Source organism: Ictidomys tridecemlineatus, chromosome 1 (assembly GCF_052094955.1).
Source record: "Ictidomys tridecemlineatus isolate mIctTri1 chromosome 1, mIctTri1.hap1, whole genome shotgun sequence".
Lineage (NCBI taxonomy): Eukaryota > Metazoa > Chordata > Mammalia > Rodentia > Sciuridae > Ictidomys > Ictidomys tridecemlineatus.
Window position 1 is genome coordinate 26,962,237 of NC_135477.1, and position 25,546 is coordinate 26,987,782.

At 36.9% G+C, this 25,546-nt stretch overlaps 1 protein-coding gene and 1 non-coding gene across 4 annotated transcripts; both read left to right on the forward strand.

Moving 5' to 3' along the window:
- The first annotated feature begins 1,152 nt into the window (after positions 1-1,152).
- Positions 1,153-23,654, forward strand: Cwf19l1 (CWF19 like cell cycle control factor 1). 3 transcript variants are annotated; one of them, XM_005335226.5, is made up of 14 exons: positions 1,153-1,310; positions 4,126-4,210; positions 5,204-5,282; positions 5,817-5,918; positions 8,895-9,109; positions 11,025-11,143; positions 12,167-12,251; positions 14,336-14,476; positions 15,633-15,744; positions 16,359-16,438; positions 18,851-19,060; positions 19,822-19,941; positions 20,141-20,238; positions 23,223-23,654. In XM_005335226.5, exons 1-14 carry the CDS (start codon positions 1,288-1,290, stop codon positions 23,365-23,367), a joined length of 1,614 nt encoding a protein of 537 aa, XP_005335283.1. In that variant the 5' UTR covers positions 1,153-1,287; the 3' UTR covers positions 23,368-23,654. The 3 variants fall into 3 exon arrangements, with proteins under 3 accessions (XP_005335283.1, XP_077883561.1, XP_021588856.1); XM_078027435.1 differs by having other exon boundaries at positions 1,238-1,256; XM_021733181.3 differs by lacking the exons at positions 1,153-1,310; positions 4,126-4,210; positions 5,204-5,282; positions 5,817-5,918 and having other exon boundaries at positions 8,943-9,081.
- Positions 19,486-19,632, forward strand: LOC120886020 (small nucleolar RNA SNORA12). Its single transcript, XR_005728800.1, has one exon. It is a non-coding gene; the product is annotated as a small nucleolar RNA SNORA12 (small nucleolar RNA).
- Positions 23,655-25,546: the final 1,892 nt, after the last annotated feature.

Below are 25,546 nucleotides of genomic sequence, written 5' to 3' on the forward strand. Positions count from 1 at the left end.
GTAGGGAGGAAATCCATGTTTGGTGTGCCAATAAAGCAGGAGCATCAATATTTATGAGGCAAGAGACTTGGTATTTCCCCACAGCTTACACAAAATTGTGAGAAAACCCAGAGCCTTGTGTCCTTAAACTTATTTTTTTTTTTTAAAGAGAGAGTGAGAGAGGAGAGAGAGAGATATAGAGAATTTTTAATATTTATTTTTTAGTTCTCGGCGGACACATCTTTGTTTGTATGTGGTGCTGAGGATCGAACCCGGGCTGCACGCATGCCAGGCGAGCGCGCTACCGCTTGAGCCACATCCCCAGCCCAAACTTATTTTAATTTTGAATTATTTGAGTATCTCTCAGTTGTGAGGAACTCTCCTGTTTTCCTTTCCTTGTATATTGTTGTCTCCTGATTGGCTTGAACTCTTCAGAAAGTCCATGTGTAAAATAGAAAGCTAAAAAGGTAGGTGGGCATTTGTCGATTAAGAGAACAAAATGGAAGTGTGAACTTGATTGGTTCCTTAGTGAAAATAAGCCCCCAGGGTAAAATCAATTTGGGAGGACAACTGGGAGAATCTTAAATATGTGTACAGTTAGAGGACAATGTGCATGTTCCTATCCTTAGGAGACGCATGCTGAGGTATTTCTGAATTCTGCACTTTACTTTCAAATGATTCAATGGGAATAAAAGTGCTTGGCCATCTTGACAAAAAGACAGAGCTGGCAAGCAAATTGTGGCAACATGTTGACACAAAGAATTGAAGTGATGACCATTATTCTTTCACGTTAAAACTTTATAAAGTGTACGCCAGGCGCACTGACATGTGCCTGTAATCCCAGCAACTCGCCAGACCTAGGCAGGAGGATCACAAATTCCAGGCCAAACTGGGCAACTAGGGAGACCTTGTCTCGAAATTAAAAATAAAAAGGGCTGGGCATGTAGCTCAGTGAGAGAGTGCCACTAGGTTCAATCCCCAGTACTCTAAGCAAGGGCCTAACATTGTGCATGAAACTTACTACCAGCTCACTAAATTCACCTCCTCGGGAAGGGGAGGGCAATTATGATGGAAATTCTGTTGGTGGTTTCCCCTTCCTCCCACCACACTCCTCCCTTCTTGAATTCTTCCATAGCGCGGAACCACCCGAGCGAGGCTTCTGTCCCTGGGCGCTCTCCGTAGGTCACTGAACTCTCATTGGCTGGGGACCGCCGACGTCTCTTTGTGTCGCGCGCTGACATTTTTCCGTGGAGCGCGGGTTCGGATTCCAATTTTAGGTGATCTTATCAACCTAAGCTATTGGAACAGATGGCTCAGAAACCTCTGCGCCTGTGAGTTACCCTGAATCAGAAGGCTGTGTGTGTGTGTGGTGTGTGTGTGTGTGTGTGTGTACGCGCGCGCACGTGTATGTACGCATGGAGACGGGCCGGGGTCCTTGACAGGAAGGAAAAGGAATAGGGCTAGGGGTCGCAGGGCTGCTGGGAAACACCGGTCAAATCTTTGGGCTCTTGGGGTCGGCCCCTTTCCCGGGTCCTGTTCACTCTGAGAGGGGACTCTCTAGGCAACACTCACGGAAGCACCCGGACTCTGGTCTTCTCCGTCTTAGAGTGTTCAGGCCTAAGATATATCATCCCCTCATTAATCTCTTTCTTTACCCCATTTATTTGTTAACCAAATGCTTATAGACCTTAAGCCCATTGCTGGGTTCTGGGCAGTGGCAGATAAGATACATAGATAGTGCCACGGTCCTGGCACACTTTTTAACGGGAGAGAAGGGGACGTTGGGTTGCAAAGAGAAGTTCCTTGATGCATTCAACAAGTATTTATTTAACAACTTCGTCGTGCCAGGGACAGTGCTAGGCGTTGCAAAGATGGAGTTCCTGCTTTAATGGAGAGTATAATCTGTAATCAAAGAATACAAATAAGTGTAAAATTTTGAAAATAGTAAATGTCAGGCAAAAAGTTTCACAGAGGATTATAATAGTGGTATTTAACTTAATGGAGGGAATCAAGGACTGTTTCCCCCAAGGAATTGAGGCTGGAGCCCTGGTAAAATTTTTTGTGTTTAATCTAGAGAAGCCATTGAAACATTTAATAACGCCATGGTATGGTCAAATTTTCATTTTGGAAAGTGATTCTGACTGCAGCATAGGAAACAAATCAAAACCAAAGTAGAGGACAGCTAAGATTAGGTTGAGTTATGATATGGCAGAGGAAAAGTTTAAGGCTTGAATGTTCATTAAGAAGGTAAAATCAATCTTGGTGATGATTTGGTTGTGAGTTAGGAGTTGTCACTGTTCCCTCATTGATGTCTCTTTCTTCCTTAGGTAAGGAACACTACAAAATGCCCCAGATGAGGAGCTAGTGAATTATGATGTACAAACTGCACAGTGTGTCTCCCAGAAACAATTATAATTCCATGTTACAACTACTGTGATAGAAGTATAGAATCCTGTGGGAGCACCAGGAATGATTACTAATAGGGACTGGAAGGCTTCCTAGAGGAAGTGGTGCTCAGAACATAAATAAAAATGCTTAATAGTTTATGATGGAACTTGGTTCTAGATGCTATGTGGGTTTCTGAGATTTTGAGAAAGGAGTGACTTTCCAAACTGTCAGGAAGGCTTCAGAGATGTGCTAGGCCTAGAAAGAAGGGGAAAACTTAGACTCAGGATGGATAAGGAGGCACTATTAGTAGAGGTAACTATCCTAGGAGTGGCAGAGGCAGAGTGACCAAATTGATAATATTAGGAAAATTTGGAGCAAGCACTGGAGAGACAGGCAAGACCTGTGAAAAACTATATTTCTACAGGCAGTAGGGAAATCTCTTATTTAATGTTTTTTAGGAAGAAACATAAACTAATGGCTTTATATAAGATGATTAGGAAGAAGAGAAGATATTAGAGAAATATAAGTGTATTCTATACTTTGTGAGAAGGTATTAGAGAAATATAAGTGTATTCTGTACTTTGTGTCCAATGCTAAATTGTTTCTGTCATATTACAGGACTCTGAATTGTTCAGCCTTGTAGTTATTCTCCATTCCTTCTTCTTCCTCATTTCCCATCCTACTTCCCACTTTAATTTGTGGTTAAATTCTAAATTATTTCCTTTCTCTCTTCCTCATGTTCATTAGACATTGCCCTTTTTGTTGATATATTTGCTTATGGTTACTTTTTCCTTCAGTCCATCTTTCACTGTTATTAAAACAATCTTTTTATAAGGTATATAAGATCATGTCACTACCCTGCTTGAAAATGTTCAGTGATAAGAATAATAAAAGGATACCAGAAAGACATACTGACAAAACAAAAGGAACTATAATACTTGGAGTTATAAGACAGTAAGGAAATGATATAAATAGTGGAAAAATTATATAAGTCAGAATCAGAAGAACTCAGAAATGAGAATATAGAATAAGTCACTTCATAACCTGGGACTAGTCCATCTAACCTCAGCCTCTGCCATTTTCTACCTCCCGCCCCATAACATTTTGCACAGATTTGTTTCACACTCCTTTTCATATGTTTATAATAACTAGAATGTCTTCCCTTCACTGATTATAACCTTTTGAGGCTTTGAGTCTTTCTCCTCTTTATACTCATTCTAACATGTTCTTAGTATAGTACTTGACATATTACACTTAGCATAGTGTAGGTGTCCAAAACATGTTTATTGAATGAGTGACCAAACCCCTGTGTTAAGGTGGAGACAAGAGAAATAAAAAGTTCAAAATGTGAAAAATGTTTGGAAAAGGGCTGCGTTACTTGGTGGGGGATTTTTGATGTTTGTTCATCAAGACATATGGACAAAACTTGGGAATAAGAAAAAGCTGACTCAACTTGGAGAAAAGGAAAAGCTAAATTTTAGAGTTGAAGGTATTGGTGACATCTTCAAGAGGTGCTGCCTCATGGTTAGTAATAGTTTGTATGCATTAAACCTCTTAAGGTAAATTGCAGAGGGACTGGATCACATATCTTCCTAATCTAGAAGATGTGTGTGTGTGTGTGTGTGTGTGTGTGTGTGTGTGTGTGTGTATACGTGAACATTTACATATATATAGATAGTCACACATATTACACCCCCCCACCCCGGTAGACCCACTTGTGTTTGCTGAATTGCCATAATATTTATTTCTTGTTTGCAGCTTGGCTTGTGGAGATGTTGAAGGAAAGTTTGATGTTTTATTCAATAGAGTTCGAGCAATTCAGAAGAAAAGTGGAAACTTTGATGTAAGATTCCTTTTTACTGAATTTTATTTTACCATTGTGGTCAAACATACTAAAATAAAATTTGGACTCCTTTATTAATTTCTTGATTGAATGCAGACTCTCCACTTTTGTTAGATTGAATTACTTTTGTGAGTATGAACATGAGAATTCAGTAGCTATAATGTGATGGGGAAGAGAGACCTACATACTATAGAACCTTTTATACTTCTTGCATTTGAATCTTATTACTTTATTATTCCACAAAAAAACTGGATTTGGGGGCTGGGATGTAGCTCAGTGGCAAAGTGTCTTCCTTGCGTTTGCAAAGCCCTGGGTTCAACCCCCAATTTAAAAAAAAAAAACAAAACTGGGTTTGGAAAGCACAGATCTGTTTCACAAGTGCGTGATATGGGTTAAATCAGATAATCTATCTACAAGATGCTTCACAAACTAAAGAGCTCCAAATCAATGTTATGTATGGTTACAATTAGACTGTAAACTAGAATACAGAAAAGTATTCTAGGCATGGAGATAATTTTTCATTAGGTTAAAGGTCAAATAAAAACAACAGGCAGGAAATGTGGTTTTTATGCCCTATATCTCTCAAGGTATCTGATATTTTAAGTTTTATATTTCACAAGGGATTCTTTAGAGATCCACGTTTCTATCGCCGTATATTTTAAGGAAGAAGAAAGACGGTGGAATGGTGGTGTAGGACTGGGAATATTTGAGGAACACCTGAATTCTCATTTCTTTTGGAAGTTTAGTTCCCTGACTCCCTCTTCCCTTTCCCCACCTTGAATTTGACAGTCCATGAGCCAAAGTTTAATAATTCATGGAATTAATAACTATGACAATGACTGTGAACTGTGTATTGAAATTCTTCAAATTGATAAGGAGTAAAAACCTGGTCTGAGAGACCATTAAGTAGGATAATTAGCTGAATGTTGCTATCAATAATGTATTATTTAATATTTAAAAATCTCATATGTCTGTTTAAAAAACTCATTTTAGCTGCTGTTATGTGTAGGAAATTTCTTTGGCTCCACCCCAGATGCTGAATGGGAGGAGTACAAGACTGGCATCAAGAAAGGTATAGAATCTATTTTTATTTAACATGATTTCTACAAAATTTTGGGAGCTACAGTTATTACTGTGTTGTATTTCACAAATTAGTTATTTAAGAATTTCCCTCTTGAGCTTTATTTTGTGCTGGAAGAGTGTACATGCATAATTCACCTGTGCACATTTTGAATTTGCTTCAATTTAATTCCATAAAAATTATACTTGTCTAAGTTGACAGAACTGAATAATATGCAATCAAATGTGTCCTCTGCTTTTTCCAGTTTTAGTGTTTGGTAAGCTTTTTTAGGGTCTGTGTTTCCTTCTTATACGTTGAGCATCCACTTTAAATGTCACTTAATTTGCCTAATGATATCATTTAATAGTCAAGCCACAAGGTTGAGTATAGGATATCCTTAGTGGAGAGCAGGTTCTACATTTAGGATTTCTTTGGGGTAGTGTATAGACTATATTTACTATGGGTATTTTTCCTGCAGAGAAGCATTTCTTTAGTTCCAAAGCAGATCTAGTAACCATATGGTGTCATGTCTGTTCCTCTTACCAGCTCCTATTCAGACATATGTGCTTGGTGCCAATAACCAGGAAACAGTAAAATATTTCCAAGATGCTGATGGGTGTGAATTAGCTGAAAACATTACTTATCTGGGTAAGGTGATATTTTTTTGTGTTTGTAATGAACAATAATAAAGTATTTTTGGCTGATTTCTTCTGACATTACTACCTGAGAAAATGGTGACTTGGTTGCAGGGAAGCAGGTTCCCAAAGTTTGTGTCTGTGCTCTTAAGGCAGTGTTTTGTTTTGTTTTTTTTCCCTTTGTTATCTCCCCCACTTTCCCTCAGTCTCCTTATGTTTCCATAACCCAGTATAGACTCTTTCAGCCAACTAATGGGATAAAGTCCTTGCCTATGGGGTATGGAGTACTTACAGTATAAATTATGTCCAAATAAAGGAAATTCTACTTTGTGGTCTTACCTTAAACCTTGCTGGATATATACTGCTTTCTTGTGAGTTAGGCTCCTAATTAGCTCTAGATTTCATTCTAAGGTTTTGGCAACTTGCAAGTTTTTAGTGCTGATCTTTTTATTCCCTTTATACTTTTTCTAGTTTCAGATCCACTTTTCAATTCCAGGTTAAAGTCCCTCTCTGCCCCTGCCCCCCACAACAACCCTCTGGATTGTATGTATTGGTTCTTTAGTAGGTTTCTTACTCTAAATCTAAAAACTACACTGATAATATCTGGCCACTTTAAAAAGCACTCAAATTTTGCTTTTGTCTTCCCCTACCTGCTTACTATTCTGCCTCTTTTATCATTCAACTCATTTTACCTAAAATGGTTTCACTGTTGTTTTCATTTCCTCTTTGTTGTCTTATTTCTCTAGAAGCAGGTATTTCCTTTGCTATAAATGCCCTCTTTCTCCCTCCTCACAATAGTCCATCTTGGCCTTTAGTGTTTATATTTCATTGTTACCCTTCAGTAAACAATCTCGTCTTGCTCCCATTATATGAGATTCCTTTAAACAAAAAACTGAGGAAAGACTTTCTATTTTTATTTATTTTGTTTGTTTTGGTTTGGTTTTGCTTTTATTTTTGTTTTATTTGTTGTATTTTGTTTTTATATTGCTAGTGGTGGAACCCAGGGCTTCACATTTGTCAAGCTTGTGCTCTACCACTGAGCTAAGTCCTCAGCATCTTTGCTTGTTTTTAACCACAGTTTTGAGATATACATTTTGAAATCCCATTTTTGTAGCTCTTAGGATAGGCCTGATTTGTGGCAATTATCAGTGTAGTTTTTAGATTTAGAGTAAGAAACCTACTATAGATATTTGACAGTCATTTTTCCAGACAAATAGTTTCAAAATACTTGGCTTATTTCTGTGAAATGAGTTTTGAGATCCAGTGAGAGAGTTATGGCAAGATTGCAATAAATCACCAAGTCCATCTTGGAGCAGGAGATGGAACCTTTATTCATTAGCTGGCAGTCAGGATCCACCAGCTGGCAGGCCAAGGGGAAGGCTTCAGGTCTACACTCTTCGACCCCCCTGCTCTGGGGTTTGAGTACACCTTTTATAGTCTAAAGCCATATTAATCATAAGTGGCTGTTGCTATGATTCAAAGCCATAAACAAATATCATAAGATCTAAAATCATAAGCAGAAGAGGGAGTGGGTCAAAAACGTCTCTACTTGAGTTCAAGTTAAAGAATGGTTACTAACCTCTAGATAATCAATCTCTAACAGGGTACATTGTTCAAGAAAAATGGGAACCAAAGAGAACAATTTTACATTGTATAAGAATTGCCATTTTGTGTTGCCAAACATGCTATGCTAAGCAACTGTTGATTTTTATATCATGTGGAATCTGAGGGCAAAATGGAGTTTGTTTGGTCATTGCCCGAACAGCCTGACCCATAACAAGAAGAGTAGGTAGTTATTTGTGTATTTATGCATTTATATTGTCATGCTGATCACACACAGGGCCTCATGTATGCTAGGGAAGTTCTCTTATGGAGTCACATCCCCAGCTTCCAAGCAGTAGTTTGATGGTGAACATATGATATGATTTAAGTGTTGGCAGAATACCCAATATATAGTTGGAAGTAATAGCTTTTTTCTAGAGTATATAAACAGGGTCAGTGTTAAATAGTCTAGACTTTGTGGAGGAAGATGAAGAATAAAGCTGAGAAGAGGACCGAGTTATTAAGGAAGAAATATAGTGAGAAGGGAAGTAGGTAGATGTACTTTGTAGGGAGATATCTTCAGCTAGTGGGTAGGCTAAGGGAGGTGCTCATAGTACTGTTTGGAGTAATAAAGATATTGTCAAGTTCATAGAATCTCTAGGGTGATTATTGGCCTTTAAGAGAGGTGTGAGAGAGGGAAACTATATAGCAATGGGTTAAGAAACTAAGAGGTAAGGCACTTAGAGAGCAGGTGGTATTCAAAAAATTTGAAAATGAAGAAGAGAAAGTTCCTTAGAATGTGTTTTTGGATGGGGATGGTTGAGTGTATTGTGTTGTTTTCTAAATAGAACCAGTTGAGAAGAAACTCAAAAAGGGAGGTAAAAAATTGATAGGACAAGATCTGGGAGACAACAGAAGGAATGGCATCAAGGTGACAAGCTGGGAATATAATTTTAGAGGAGAGTAGAGTCTAATTTTCTCAAACAGTTGCTCTTTCCATATATTTTCCTTTTGTTAGAAGTTGCAGCCTTTTGTAGACTATAGCTTTCTCAGAGCAATTAGTTTTTCTTCTTATTGCCTCCTCCTATTTTTAAGTCTAGGTTTCTTTTAGTCTATGTATAGTCTTCTCTAAAGAGCAGAAAGCCTTTTTCTTCTTCATCACTCCTTCCAAACTTTTATTAATAATATTTGTATCACAGCTGGTGTGAACAGACTTACCCATGCATACCAGCAATCTCCATGTAAGGGCTGCTCAGAGTGAACTGTTGGAGTCAGGCAGCATTGATATGCAGCAGCCAGGGAAAGGCTACAGGAGTTTACACTCCTTCAGGCATATAGAATGGCAGGGATATAGAAGAGTTGTGGCATGAAAAGAAAGATTCATTGTCTTATTTTTCCTATTCCTGCAGTTTTGATGAAAACTTGTCCATTTTTTTTTTTGAACCAGGTCGGAAAGGTGTCTTCACTGGAAGCTCGGGCCTGCAGATTGTATATCTCAGTGGGACAGAGTCATTAACTGAGCCAGTTCCAGGTTACAGTTTTAGTCCTAAGGATGTGTCTTCCCTGAGAACAATACTGTGTTCAACATCCCAGTTTAAGGGTGTTGATATCTTGCTCACATCTCCATGGCCCAAGTATGTGGGGAACTTTGGGAATTCTTCTGTGAGTAGTGCTTGTTGGAATTTCTAAAAGTAAATTGCACTGGCTTAAGTTGACTTTTTCATTTAAAAAATAATTTCTCTTTATATTGAATAGTATTAACTCTTGATACCTTTCACAATAAATCATTTGTAAAGTTTTTAAGAATTCTTAAAGCTATATAAACTGACCAAAACAAAAGTTGATCTCATAAAAATGTGGTTCACAAATGAGATTACTGAAATCTTAATTATAAATGAGTGGTTCTTTAAATTTAATCTCTGCTTTATTTCTCTCAAACTTTCTCTTAATATGGTTTGAGAATTTACTTTTAATGAAAAGATTTACGATTGACAGTTCTATAGTTGTATTTTCCTCTTTCTAGTCTAGATTACTGCTTTTTGGCTATCAAAGTATTTTTAAAAATTGAATAATTATGGGATTGAGTTTAGTAATCTAAAAATGTGGAAAAGATTTTTTAAATTTTGTGCTTCTCTGTTAGAAATACTTTAGTATTAGAATGCATTAGAGCTCATTATTGCATTTGATTTTAATTTGTGAGTAATCTCAAGGATATATACCAGGAGTAACAGCTATTGTGGAGAATGAAATACTATACTGGTGGACATCAGCCTAAGAAATATCTTGTAAATGTGTGTGGGCTGGGGTTGTAGCTCAGTGGTAGAGTACTTGCCTAACTCTGAGTTCAATCCCAACATGATGGAAGGAGGAAAGAAAGATTATATGTGAGGGCAGAAAGCATCAACTGAGCCTCATTGAAGAATGAATGCATTTGGGGACAAAATTCTATGAATGGGTTTATAATTATCATTGATGAGCTAGAATAGTGACCTGTAGACCAGGGCCAACTTTAGCACTCAAAGTAGCAGAGATTATCAGGGAAAATGTTAACAGGAGAAGGGACAAAGCTCTCTTCCTTTACCAACCCATGGTTATGTTTCACCTAGAATATAAAGATTAATGCTAGTTGCAGCATGATGGTATAGTAAAGCTAGGGAAGATTCAGAGAAGGGGTACCAAAGTGACTATAGAAAGGAGAAAGATGTGTAGTGCTCTGTAAGGAAAGATGGGAAAATTAAGCCCCTTCATTTGGTGTGTGTGTGTGTGGGGGTACTAAAAAAGGACTTTGATTAAAGTTTATAATAACTACAGGATATTTATGGGGAAGAAACCATAGAATCCACCAGTCCCTAAGAAATTATGACTAACTTCAAGAACAATTCCCTGACTCTCAGCAGAAACTTAAAGGAGGCAAGAATAAGACAAAAGGAAGTCCCTGCCTTACTTAGTAGAAAATAAACTTTGCTAATTTATTTCCAGCTAATAATTTCTTTGAGAGATCATGTAGTTGGTTATTAACAGAAGCTAGGGATATTCTGGGAACAGGCCTAACTTTTGAAAAACTGTGTTACTTAGAAGCCTTTTAGCAAGGGTGTTGGTGCAAACTGCCATTTCCTTAACTGTAGCAAAATAAAGGATTATATGCCTATGTGATGAGATCCTTTAATATTCTGTTGGATCCTTAGAGATATGAAGGCTAGCTTTTAAATTTTATTTTCTGCATTGACAGATACATAGTTGCACTACAAAGCACATTATGGAGGTAAATTTTTGTGGGCTCCAGAGAAAGACCTTACTTTCTAAAAAAGGTTTTAATAATATGTGTTTTGGTTGTTAGTATGGAGCAGTTACCTTGCTTTTTAACCTCTGGTTTCTAATAATTATTCCTATTTCTCCATTCATAATAGTCCAGTAGCTTTGTGTTTGATTTTTCTCTGATTTCCATAGGTATGAAATTCACTGAACAAATTCTGCTGCTTACATTTGTATCCATGTACAAATTTCAAAGATGTTTCAAAGAATCTTATTTCCTGATAATTTCTAAGTCTATATGGATGACTAAGTTTTCATTTTTCAGGGAGAAGTGGATACCAAAAAATGTGGCTCTGCCTTGGTCTCCAGTCTTGCCACAAGCTTAAAACCAAGATATCATTTCGCTGCCTTGGAAAAGTCATATTATGAGAGACTTCCATATCGGTGAATAACATTTCCTTCTTTTTTGACTTTTTGAAGAATTTGTCTTGAATCTTCTGTGTATAGACATGTATCTTGCTCATTTTTAGTTTTATATCATCTTGGTTCCTTTTGGCACTGGAACAATTTACCCTCAAGTCATTTGTCTTCTCTGAGTTTGTTCCCTAACAATTCCCTAAATAAAAGGAATTGTACTTTAAGGTCCCTTTAAGTTTGAGGGTCTGAGGTTATACTACTGTATAATCATTGTAGTCCTTTATCGCACATTAGGTCCTGTTATCATTGGATCAAACCAATTTTTTTGTATAGTATTGGAAGTTCAACTCTCAGTATAGTAACTGTGGAATTATTTCAGTTTAGAAATCAAGTACTTGCATCAGGTCTCCTTCTACCCCCTGCTTTTTGTTTGTTTGAACTTAACTTACTTTTTTTCTTTTAATTAAAATAATTGTTGCTTAGTGAAATAAACATTTAAAACATAGAAGAGCTCAAAAAGTATTTTGTTATATATATAGTTTTAGTTATTTTTTTTCTATATTATATAGATACTTTGGTATATTTATATTTTTACCTGGGAGAAAAAAAAATCATAGTAAATGTTACTATTAGAGGCATGTTTTTTCCACTTAGAGCACTCTTTTTTTTTTTTTTTTTAGTTTTGCTATTTCAGCTTATTACACAAAAGAAGAAAGAATAATAAAATGAAGCATCATGTTCCCACCAGCTAGCTTCAGCAATTATTAACATTTTGACAATCTCACAACTCTTTTCTTGAAACCAAACATTGGAATTTTGGTTATTTTCAGAGACATGATCTCATGTCTTTATAACAACAACCCTGTGAATTAGGAATTTTTAAACTACCAGATGGATAGATAAATCCTGCAAGATAGATAGGTAACTTCTCCGAGATTATATGATTTGTGGTGGTGGATTTAGGACCTCTGCTCTTTCCATGGTCATATTTCATAGTTAAAAATCAAAAGTAAAGTGCTGGTAACCTATTATCACTCAAATATATTCTAGAAACCATGTCGTTCTACAAGAAAATGCACAGCATGCCACCCGGTTCATAGCCCTGGCAAATGTTGGGAATCCAGAAAAGAAAAAGGTAAAGATTTGAGTATTTGGCAGTAGGTTAATGTTCATTGTCTTCTTGTTCATTGTTTGTTTCTCTTGTCCATGTAGCATTCAGAACTTCCCATCTCCTCAATTAAAAAATCCCACCAGCTTCAGATTCCTTTGTAGAGTTAAAGTGATGAAAGGTTAGATTTCCTTGGATTTTTTTTTTTTTTTTTTTTAGGATATTTTAGAGAAAGGTTTGGGAAAAAATAGGTTCAGTGGAATAAAAGCAAACTATCAAATGAACGGTATTCCTTTCCTTAAACATCCATGTGGTTTTCTCTATGGGTATTTGTGACTTTGCCCTTAGATGGCAATCTTCTTTGCTTCTCTTAACAACTTCCTTTAGCTGAAATAATAAAATTTTCCAAAGGATTTACCTACGTCTTCTTTGACTTTGGAAATTATTAGTGATGTCTGAAATTCATCCTTGAATTAGAAAATAGTTCATTTGTATTAGAAAATAGTTCAGATGATACAGAAGAAGATACCAGAAGAGTAGGTTGCTTTTCTCACATCCCTGAGAGCATTTCTGATTTCCTAGGCCAAAAACAGTTTGTTGTGGATTGAGAGAGCTAAAATCAGAATTGGTCCAGTGGGAAAATAGGCAAAATCATCTGCCTGAATTATCTAAAGCTTATTCCTATATAATATGCCACAGAAAATGTACGTACAAAAGATAAGCAAAACATATTTAATTCTTTTTCATATTTTAAGCTTCTAAGCTCAATTCTTTCTTAGCAAGTTTAGATTTGTAGTTGTTTATTTGTTTGTTTGAGGTGCTGGGGGTCAAATCCAGGGCCTTGCACATACCAGGCAAGGACTCAAGGAGTCTATCACTGAACTATATCCCCAACCCTTTGTAGTTTTTATTTTGAAATAGAGTCCCTCTTGGGGCTGGGGATGTGGCTCAAGCGGTAGTGCGCTCGCCTGGCATGCGTGCGGCCCGGGTTCGATCCTCAGCACCACATACCAACAAAGATGTTGTGTCCGCCAATGATTAAAAAATAAATATTAAAGTTTCTCTCTCTCTCTCTCTCTCTCTCTCTCTCTCTCTCTCTCTCTCTCTCTCTCTCCCCCCTCACTCTCTCTTTAAAAAAAAAAAAAGAAATAGAGTCCCTCTAAGTTGCTCAGGTTGGCCTTGAACTTGCAATCCCCCTGCCTCAGCCTCCCAAGTAGCTGGGATTACAGGAGAGTGCCACCTCACCCCGTTGTAATTATTTTTAATTGACTTTTTAAACTAAGTAGTACTCTTAAGTATTTTCAGTCTATAGCTTTACTCTCAGAGACATGTAAGCGACTCACATTTCAGCCAAAGACTATGCACGTTTTAAAGTTAGGCAGGCATTCATCTCAAAACTTTGTTCCAATCTGTACTGCTACTAGCAGTATAGTTTTCTTTTCTTTTCTTTTCTTTTTTTTCTTTTCCTCTCCACACTCACTGGATAGTATCAGATTTTTATTGAAGCTTTTGCCAATCTGATAGATTTACTTGGTTGCATTTCCCCGATCATGATAAGGTTAAGCATCTATTCACATCTAAAGTTTTCAATCTCTATAAGTCAAAGATTCTAGATATTTATATATGACTATTTACTTCTTTGCTACTAGTTCTTAAGAAAATTTTATCAGCATATATAGCAGAATTTGTATAGTATTAGAGGGAAACCTTGAGTTTTCCAATTGTAAGTTTCATTAGGAAAAAAGAATGATAGTGTTGATAGAATCTATTCATAAAGATGAAGGACTCATAGATAGAAGCAGCTTGTCTTCAAAGGTTATGGAGCTAGTCCCTCTGGACAGTTGATTCTGCTCCTTAATCTAAGTAAGGGCCCTTGATTGGTGTAAGGGCTGGATTTTGATTTGTTGCTTATTATTTCATCAGTGCTTGGCTGCCTCTACAGAGGCCACTGAATTGGCTTTTGATTTATCACTGTATATTCTCTGAGCCTCAGGCAGGCTTTTAATCAATTTCAGGTTCTTTCTGTGAAATCTTCACAGTAATATAGGCTTACTACATTTGGATATACAGTATTTCCCTTAATGTTATGTTTGTTTGTTTTTTCTCTGAAGTATCTTTATGCATTCAGTATTATTCCCATGAAACTAATGGATACAGCAGAACTGGTAAAACAGCCTCCAGATGTCACTGAAAATCCTTACAGAAAATCTGGAAAGGAAGCATCCATAGGAAAGCAAATTCCTATCCCTGAGGTACATTCTGGTTGAGGGGTGGTATTTTCTGGGTTGCCAGGATTGCTAGATGTATTTTTTTTTTTTTTTGTACTGGGAATTGAACCCAAGAGTGCTTTTCCTCTGAGCTACAACCCCAGCCTTTTTTTATTTTGAGAAAAGATCTCACTAAGTTGCTTTGGGCTTTACTAATTTGGGCTTTACTAATTTACTGAGGCTGGTCTTGAACTTGCAATCCTCTTGCCTCAGCCTCCCAAGTCATTAGGAATACAGGTGTGAGCCACCATGCCTGGTGCCAGTTGTATTTTTCCTGGGTATAGTTTAGTACATAAGACACATTTAATCCTCAGAATAAAAATCTTGTTTTTTCTTGGGAAATTATGGTAGTGTTTAGGAAGTATAAGTAGATTTCGACTAAGTTAGTATTTTTTTATTGTAATTTGAGGCTCACAGTTTCATGTTAAGTCTTTGTCTAAATTTGTTTCATATATTAGGGTTTTTCATATGTTAAGTTTTCCCTTGTTTAAAAGTTGATTATCTAGTCTTAGCTTTTAAAGCAGAGATCTAGCTTGGTAGCAATATAATCTATAATAATTTTAGCATGATTGCTATAAGGGAATAAGATTCACTGTGAATAAATTTTCCTAATTATAGATTTTTCTGAAATAATTTTTTCTCCCACTAAAGCAACAAATATCAAGTTTCCTTATTAGGATTCATGGTATGCTTTCTCGGACATTTCTATCTTTTCAAAAAGGCTTTTTTGTCTTCTCTTTTTACTGTTGTTTCTAATGGCTTTGATTTCTCATCTCTTTAATTAAAGTTTAATTAGATTTGTTCAACCTGTGAAACTGTGGGACTATTCCTTTCTCCCTATTGAGAAAGGAAAAGGAATTTTGGGTAGGTTCATATTGTTCTGTTTTGGGTAACAATTGCTCTATAGCCTTAATTTTAACTTGTTTTTCCTAAGAAATGAAGTTGGTAGCATGGTATGTTGAGATATATGACTGAGAATCCTGGCACCAGGCTTGGAAAATATTTTTGTTCCCTAGAATTGGCAGGAAGGGCTATAGGAAACAGACTAGATGTGGTTGGAATGTTCCCTTGTGTGTGAATAACTGACTTTTTGTTTAAAAGTTAGTTGAATAATATACTTTTCTCTCTTTGGTCATTCCAGGAAGATTCAGCCTGTCAGTTCTTCTTTGATTTAAATGAAAAGCAGGGAAGGAAGCGTTCATCCACAAGCAGAGATAGCAAATCTCCTCACTCAAAGCAGCCTCGTAAACCTCGTAAGTACCTTGGTTTCAGAGGTTTCCTATTATTTTGGAGTTTTTGGAAAGCAGTATTATAAAGAGATCATCTTTTGGCAGAAGGAAATTGTAGAGAGTCATTAAGAGGAAAAGTAAAAATAAAATGTGTCAATAACATGATGAAGTAAAAAGTACATACAAAACCTCTAGGTTAATAAAATTATAGAATAATCAAACTGAGAGGAAGGACTTTAAGGCCATTTTATTGGAAGTATAAAATGTTACCCAGGATCTTGAGATTTGACACTGGCACAGCTGAGACTAGAAGTAGTATACCTGCACCCAGTCCAGAGTTCTTTCATTGCAGCCTTTTGCCAGTATGTGCTACTTTAGTCAATATGTGATTATCTGTTTGTGGATCACCTACCTGTGGATTAGTTATCAATTCAGAACTTTTCTAAAAGAGGTTTAGTTTCATTGAAAATGGTGCTGCGTGGCTATAGCTATATTGAGGAGCACATGTCCAGCCCATTGCTGCAGTGCTGTATGCAGTCTTTGCAGTATATAAATATCAAACAAGGCTGAATTCTATATGGTGATTATATGTTATAGTGCTTAGACCATAGTAACACTTGGCTTTCTTCCACTTAAAGCTCAGCCTCCAGGACCATGCTGGTTTTGCCTTGCCAGCCCTGAAGTGGAAAAGCATTTGGTGGTCAACATTGGCACACATGTGAGTTACTTCCATGGACTTTTACCTTTTACAGAGAAGACACCTGCTTATTTGTTTTTTTTATTAACTTTATTAAGGCAAGATCCACATACAAAACATATGCATTTTAAATATACAGTTCAGCGATATTCAGTAAGCTTACTGAGTCATGCATCCATCATGTAATACAGTTTTAAAACATTTCCATCACTCCAATAAAATTTCATGTGCCCATTTGCAGTTAATTTTTGTTCCTACCCTCAGCCCCAGATAACTACTAGTGTACTTTCTGTCTTTATAGGTTTGTGGGGGATTTTGGACATTTAATATAACTAATATAACTAGAATTATATAATATGTGGTCGGCCTTCTTTTACTAGCATTATATTTTCTTGAGGTTCATCCATGTTATAGAATGTATCAGTATTTTATTCATTTTTATTGTCAAATAGTATTCCTTGTATGAATGTACCACATTTTATTTATCCATTCACCACTTATGGGATGTTTGAGTTTTTTTCACTTTATGGCTATTAGAATAATACACCTGTGTAAAATTTGCATGCAAGTGTATGGTTTTATTCAGGCTGAAAAGAGCCCTGATAAACTCTTCATGTCTCATAGGAAGTTATTCTGTTATAAGGAGCATCTCAGGTCTTGTTTGTGACTCAGTTAACACCTCAAGTAGGAGGCCACATGAACATTTTGGCCTAGAGCCTAGACATAGTAGTCAAGTTTTATTTGCCTGTACTGTCCTTTGTCTGGTAGAACTCCCTTGAAAACTTCTAATGACCTTTGTGTCTCTGGCAAAGGGTTTAGAATCCCCCCCTCAAGCCATTCTTCTTGTTCACCTTTTATTAGGCTTTCCCCTCTAGCTTTCTCTGCCTGTGTTGGTTGAGTCTTCCTCGAAGGATGTATGCTAATGGCCCTTAGCCACAAATTGATAAAAAGGGGAAAAAGTCTGCTTAGAGTCCAAACATATTATTGCAAAATTAGTTTTTAAATTGCATTTTATTGCTGGGGAAAACATTCATTCAGGTTCTATTTATATATTATTTGAGATAACCTAAGCATGGAAGAGATTAGAAAGAGCACTTGAAAGGGTAGGAGGATATTTTGCAGGTGTGAAACTGTTCACAGGAACTGGAAGTATGCATTAGAGGTGGGAAGCTATTTAGTTTAGATTTTAATAAACAAAGAATTCATATCACAGAATACAAGTTGATGTTTATGACAGTGATCCTGTGACAAAGAGAAGGCCAGAAGACAGACTTCTGGAGTAACCTTTTAAAACACAGTAAAAACGGTTATTGTAAAATAAAAAATTTAGTGCCTGTGAGGTTTTGATGAACTTAGTCATATGGTAAACTAACTGTAGATTTGCTTGGTCCTCTTTACCAAATAAATCAAGGAGGCTTATGTTTTAGTTTGTTTTCAATACATATCCTGTCATTGTGTTGGATTTTTCTCATTGTAAATAGAAATAAATGACACCTTTCTTGAGCTTTAATTTTGAATTCTATATTTGTCTGCATTGGTATTAATTGGACCCTTGTCTATTCACTCAGAGTGTCTGTCTTTCAGAGTGTCTGACAATAGAACAGTCTTGCATGTTTTTATTTTGACAGAAATGTTTTAGTTACTTTTGAAGACTGAGATTCATTGTTAGAAACCATAGTTTTCTACCTCTTTTAATGTATCTGAGTTCAACTCCTTCTTTCCACCCTATTAGGTTGTGTTTCCCTTAACTTTGTACAATTTAATCAGCAGCTTAAAGCTGGAAGGACATTGGATGCTAATCATGTAACCTTTGTCTTTTTTGTGTGTATTTGGGGGTGAGATATGAGAACTGGATATTATCAGGGAGGCAGATAGTGGTCATTTTAAAATCAGAAGTGGTACTTTTCTGTAGTTAAAGGGCAAGTGATGATAACTGAAATTTTGGTTTTAAGTTTAGAGCCTGGGAGGAACAACCCAATTGGTGTTTATTACAATTTTCAACTCTGGTCTGTGAAGCCAAAAGACTTCTTGTATATTCCCAGTTTATTTGATTCTTACATAAAAGTTTGTTACATCCAAAACCAGATTTTTAAAAAGTTCAAGAATATCTGTTAATAGTGTTTTTAAGCACTTTTCTCTACATCCTCAGTCTCACTGTTTATTTACTTATTGTTCTGGGGCCTGAACATAGGGCCTTGTGCATTCTAGCAAGTACTCTACCACTGAGCTACATCCCCATCCCTTTTTATTTTATTTTGAGATAGGGTCTTACTAAGTTGCCCAAACTGGCCTTACCTGTGATATTCGTACCTCAACCTTACCAGTAGCTGGGATTATAGATGTGCACCACCATGCCTGGCATAAGGTTACTCTTTGCATAAGCTTTGCTCCCTGGATCATACATATGCAATATTGTTCTCAACTGTTCTTTAGTGCTACCTTGCCCTGGCTAAAGGAGGCTTATCTGATGACCATGTCCTCATTCTGCCTATTGGACACTACCAGTCAGTAGTGGAGCTTTCAGCAGAGGTGGTGGAGGAAGTGGAGAAGTATAAAGCTACACTGAGACGCTTCTTTAAGAATCGAGGGAAGCGATGTGTTCTTTTTGAGAGAAATTATAAAAGCCAACATCTCCAGCTACAGGTAGGTGGTATCTATTAGAAATTTGGAAGGACACTCTGGTAATCTTGATATTGATAAATAAATATTTAAATAATGGCTAACTATATTATTTAATTTTAGTTTAATATTTAAAGTGTTTAATATGAATTTTCATAACAATTTTTAAATAATGTTCATTTAAAAGGCTGAAGTATCTAATGATTACCCCAGAGATTTCATAGGAAAGTACATGATGGATGTAAATGAATAGCAAGATGATATCTTGTTTAGAAAAGGTATGGGAAGGTTCCAAGGAAGACACGGGCCTTACGGGTAAGAGTTTAGAAAGGTTTGGATATTTTGTGTGGAAGTCCTGCATGAGTGAAGCCTTAGAGGTAGGATGTAATCTCACAGCTGGCATGGGGCTAGCAGCTTAGAAATTTGGCAATTGTTTATGGATAATTTGTAATTGTGGTGGTTTCTTTCTGGCTCATTTGTTAAGTTTTCAAATAGGCCTGATTCTGCCACATACATTATATAGGAGCTGGCACTGACTTAAAAACAGAGAGATCTTTCTTAAGTTTTTCCTGCGTCAGAGATTGGCTCCCACAAGTGGCAGTCTAGCTCATAAGTTTAAGTCCTACAGACGGGCTGACAAAGGCCTGTCTGGCCTGAGGAGAGTCTGTGCTGAGGGGTGTTTCTCTACCCCTGTGATGGATTTGCTATTTCTCTGAGACTATGCAGACACAACCTCTCTGGAAAGTGTACAAAGAATTCCCATTATTCCCCACACCTCTGCCCAGGTCATTCCTGTGCCACTCAGCTGCTGTGCTACTGATGACATTAAAGATGCCTTCATTACCCAGGCTCAAGAGCAACAGATAGAGCTGTTGGAAATCCCAGAGCACTCTGACATCAAGCAGGTGAAACAAAAGAGGATGGTGATGGTGATGGCTTTTTAAACTATAGTTCCACTAAGTAGTTTGGGATCTGCAGCTACTCGAATATCTGTTTTCTTTCCTTCTAGAATTCTTTGCCAAATCAGAACTTATAAGAAATGAGTTAGGATTTTAGGTTTTCAAATCACTATTGTATGTCCTCATACAACTCTGTTTACTTTAGATTGCACAGCCTGGTGCGGCATATTTTTATGTTGAACTTGACACAGGAGAGAAGCTTTTCCACAGAATTAAGAAGAATTTTCCGTTGCAGTTTGGAAGGTTTGTATGTTTTCCTTCATTTCAGTGTATTTTCACTAGATCTACTATAAACATAGTGGTAGTGTGCATGAATAATTAATAAAAAGCCAAAGAGGAAATAGTCCTTTTCAGAAGGAACTTATAATTTTAGGGCAACACAGGTATTTACATATATGACAGTCATGTGATACAAAATGTGAAGGGCACCATGACAGAGTTTTGGAGAGCACTGTCCTTTAGAAATTCATAGGAGAGAAGAGTTCGTTTCTATGAAGCATAAAGCTTTAAGAAATGGTCAAAGTTGAACTTTAGAGAGAGACTTAGAGGGCAGAGATTGGTGTGAGGACATTTCAGCTAGAAGCGTGAAGTGCTACCCATTGAGCATATACAGTGGGTCAGACACTATGCCAAAAACACTACATACATTTTTTCATGTCTTATTTAATCTTTACAACTCCATAAAGTAGGAACTGTCATCCCAATTTACCAATATAGAGAATGAGACTCTAAAGCAGTACCAAATGAACTCTCCACAAAGATGGAAATGTTCTATAAAGCTACACTATCCAGTATAGTAATCATTAGCTAGTAGACACTTGAAAATGTAGCTAAATGTCTGAGGGACTAAATTTTTTATTTTATTTAATTTTAATTAATTAGAGTTTAAATTCAAACAGCTACATCTGGCTAGTAGCAATTTTTTTGGATAGCCTGGTTGATTTGCATGCCCATGATCACACAGTGATTCAAACCCAGGTCTGGTAGACCCAAATGTGAGGTCTTAACCTCATTATTCTGTAGTTCTAAGAGTCTCAATGAGACTTCATTTGTGCTTCTCATATTAGGCAAAACATGAGTGCAAGATCGTACAGGGAATAGAATCAGTTATACAAAGATCAAAGACAGAAAGTGGTTGACAAGAAAAGACAAGAATATGGAAGGGAGTAAAAAATGTATAGAATGAATTATATAATACTCTTGTTAGTGAATTGCAGCTATATTTTAAGACTGGGTTGAGAGTGAACCTTGAACCCTTCCTGTATTCATTTGGAATGATAAATTCATTCATTTATTCCATTGGATAAATCCAATAAATGTAGTCGTCTACATTTTCAAAGAGATAATTGAAAATGAGAATAAAAGTGTTATACACTCCAAACATCTGACTTGATCTTTTTGTTGTTGCCTTGACAACAGATGCAATATACAGTGATGATATAAGCAGACATATAAAGCCCACAGACATGTAAAGCCAACAAAAGGAAGATCCTTTGAATGGTTTTGTGCTTATGATAGTCACTGATATTTCAACATTGTTTTTCCAAATGCTGATTTGTAGTTAATAGCATTTTATACTTAACAAAATACTTGAAAAGCCATTTTTTGTTATTGTTGTTGTTGTTCTAATCGTTATACATGACAGCAGGATGATCTTCGGTTCATTGTACACAAATGGAGCACAATTTTTTACTTCTCTGGTTGTATACAAAGTAGGTTCACACGATTGGGGAAATTTACATGTACCTAGGTTAACTTATCCATTTCATTCCACCATCTTTCCTACCCCCATGCCTCCTCCTCTTCCCTCCCTCCCCTTCAACAATCCAAAGTTCATACACTTGTCCCATGCCCCTTCCCCATTGTGGATTAGCATCCACTTATCATAGAAAATATTCAGCCTTTGGTTTGGGGGGATTGGCTTACTTTGCTTAGCATGATATTCTTCAACTCCATTTACCTGCAGATATTATAATTTTTTTCTCTTTTATTGCTGAGTAATATTCCATTGTGTATACATACTACAGTTTCATTATCCATTCATCTATAGAAGGTTTGTTCCACAGTTTGGCTATTGTGAATTGTGATGCTATGAACATTGATGTGACTGCATCACTGTAGTATGCTGTTTTAAAGTCCTTTGGGTATAGACCAAGGAGTGGGATAGCTGGGTCAAGTGGTGGTTCTATTCCAAGGTTTTTAAGCAATCTCCATACTGTTTTCCAGAGTGGTTGCACCGATTTTCAGTCCCACCAATAATGTTTGTGTGTGCCTTGAAAAGCCATTTTATCCCCCTCAGCTGTGTAAGAATAGTGGTTCTGTCTTCATTTTGCATATGAAGAAGTAGGCACGAGGTTTGCTCAGGAAGCTAGAACTTGAGCTCAGGTCTTTTGACTTTTAGAAGACTCATATCATTTATTTCCAACTCTTCTATTATAGTTTCACAGTAGAAAATGAACCAAGTAGAAACATAAAATTATTTCTAATGTATAAAAATAAGTAAAAATAAATAAAAATATAAAGCAACAGAAATTAGAAGGAACTTGTGTATATGTATCTTTGGTCTTGAGAACCAAAATAAGTTGTTTTCTTCATTGAACTTGTGTTGGTGTGCCTATATAGGTGTGACTCCCCTATAATAAGATGCAGAAGCATTTTAAGTCAGAATAGTTATGACACCTGACTGCACCTGCCTCGGAAAACTCATGTTCTAGTTGGGATGACCAAACTACAGTTTAAAGCAGGATCATAGATAATGTAGTATTTTGATTGTCCCCTTTGTACATCATAAAATCCTGTAAGGTAGGTACTTTTTTTTGCCTCTCATAGGTGAGGAAATCAAGACTTAAGGAGATGAAGTAGTCTGTTCAGGTTATAGTGGCAGAGCTAGAAATGGAATCCAGTCTCTGATCTTTCTGACATCAGTGCCTGCCCTCTTCCTACTATTCCATGTTGCCTCTCTAAGTACCAATATTATAGTTCAAGTTGTTCCAGAGAAGGAAAAGTAAATGAGATATGAGGGATCAGGAAAGAGGTAGGACTTGAGCTGATCACTTAAAATAGGTATTATTTTGATAGACAAGATGGCAGAGAACAGTATGAGCAGACAGAGAAATATGTATAGTTTCTTTAGGTGATGTTGGGTCTGACTGGAGAAAGACCAAGGAAGGAGGAGGGGGCTTAGGGCAAATATTTCTGATTTTGACCTCTTTTTGTTCTTTCTGTAGGGAAGTATTGGCCAGTGAAGCTATTCTTAATATTCCTAACAAGTCTGACTGGAGGCAGTGTCAAATAAGCAAGGAAGAAGAGGAGATTCTGGCTCGTCGCTTCCGGAAAGACTTTGAACCCTTTGACTTTACTCTGGATGAATAAGCAAAGGGAAGAGAAGGGCACTTTATGAACCTCATAGGAAATTTTCACAGTCTTCCATAAGGACTGTTTCCCTGCCTCTTTTGTGCATTCCCATGGAACCTGCCTACAGCAAGAGGCCTAGGAATGAGGTTGTTTCTCTTTTCTTTTTTTGTTTGTTTTAGAAAAATCATTCTAGGATTAAAATTCTATGTTAAAAGCATATCTATTATCCAGCTCTAAGAACAGCTTATGTTTATCTACATTTTCAAAAACTTAAACTATTAAATAAAATCTTCCCTGGTTGAGAAGGGTCTTGTGTTTATGTTGCCTATGACCATTGAAATGAAACAAAGTAGTATGTGCAATAGAAAAGGCAGAGCTTTAGGCCCAGCTGTTAATCTACAATCATACAGGGTGGTTTCTTCCTGAGCAATTCAGGGTAGAGAAGGGTCTCATGGGCCTTGCTCTCCACCCCGCCACCCCCTAGTACTGAAGATTGTACCACGGTGTACTCCACCACTAAACTATATCTCCAGCCCTTTTTATTTTTTGAGACAAGATCTCACTAATTTGCTTGAACTTGTGATTCTCCTGCCTCAGCCTCCAGAGTTACTGGTATTAAGGCTTGCACCACTGTCATGTCCTGTGCTATTTTTCTTACATAACATTTGAAGCCTTCACTTCAGATAATTGAATCCTATGTGCCAGGCATTTTTCTGGACTCTTAAGAGTATAATCGTATCTCAATATGGTGCCTGTTATCCAGAATTTACAGTCTAACTGGGAGGAGAATGAGCAGATTTATGAAAAAATGAATTCTGCTTTGAATATGCTATTTCAGATATTTGAAATGTCTAATGAATGTGTTCACTGTACTCTTGTAAAATTCTAAATTCATGGAGATCTGGGTTGAGTGATAGGGCTTTGGGGATCACCAGGATATAGGCCATAGTGAAATCATGAGTATGGATGAAAATAAGATAAGATGAATACAGTTCTTAGCTAAAGATGACCACAATTTAAGAAGTGTTTAGAAACAGTGATCCAACAGTACATGGGGTTGGAGCAGAGAGATCACAGGATATAGCATCTTGGAAGCCAAAAGAAAAATAATCATTCCTATATTTCTGACATTTATTACTTAGAAAGCTTTACTTGATAATCCTCATAAAATCTCTGAAATATTCATCACCTCTACTTACACTGAAAAAATGAAGCTTGCAAATCTGAAGATCATTGAGCTTGGGGTCAATCAGTCTAGGATTTTTTAAAAAACTTGAACTGTTCCATGTTCTGATAATGGGAATGTTTTAAAAAGTGAATTATAGGAACCAACCTGATTTCTGCAAAGATGACCACTTTAAAGTCAGTGATCATCAATATCCTGACTGGGGTCCCAGCTCTTCTGAATAAGACTTTATGGGGTTGACTTATGAAGACTGGAAACACTCTAGCACCACTAGGCTGTACACACAACAAAGGAGAGGCCTTCATAGTGTCATGACAGTCTGCACCATAATCCTCTTTATGGTCTGCCCAGCTTTAAGGGAAGTGTTCTGAGAGATTCTATTTTATTCCAGTTCCATGTAAACTGCCCAAGCATGGAAACCAGCATCTCCCATACCAACTGTGATGGATATTCCACATCAGCTTGCTATGTATCATGCGGTGTTTTAACATTCTGGTTGCACTGACTTTTCTTTTGAGAATTTGATTTCCTGTTTCTTATACCAGTAAATTGAGATCCCTAGTTTCCCTGAAGCAGATGACTGAACTCAAATGAAGAACAGAGCTGGCTCCCCTATGCAATCTGCCACTTAGAAGTACTTCCTGTTGCACCAAGGGCATTCCTAAAGCTTATCTTTGCAGAAACAATTCCCACAATGAGCCATCACTGTGGCAAACCCATAACGGAAGGACTTCCTGACAGCAAGCTCCGTGAGACATTTAGGGAAGTTCACAAAGTCCGGAAGAACATTCTTTACTCCGGAATAACGTCACACATTTGAGTTGTTTGGGATTATAGGGGAGCTCCTGCAACTGGTGTATAGAAAGTTATTAAGTCTAACGCATCAATCAGTGGTCCTTTTAGCACAGTATTCTTTGGATTCTGCACTATACAATCATTGGTAGCATTTGCTAGTGCCGGCTCAGCGGGTGATGGGATTGGAGAATAGATGGCAGGTATTTAAATAAAGGA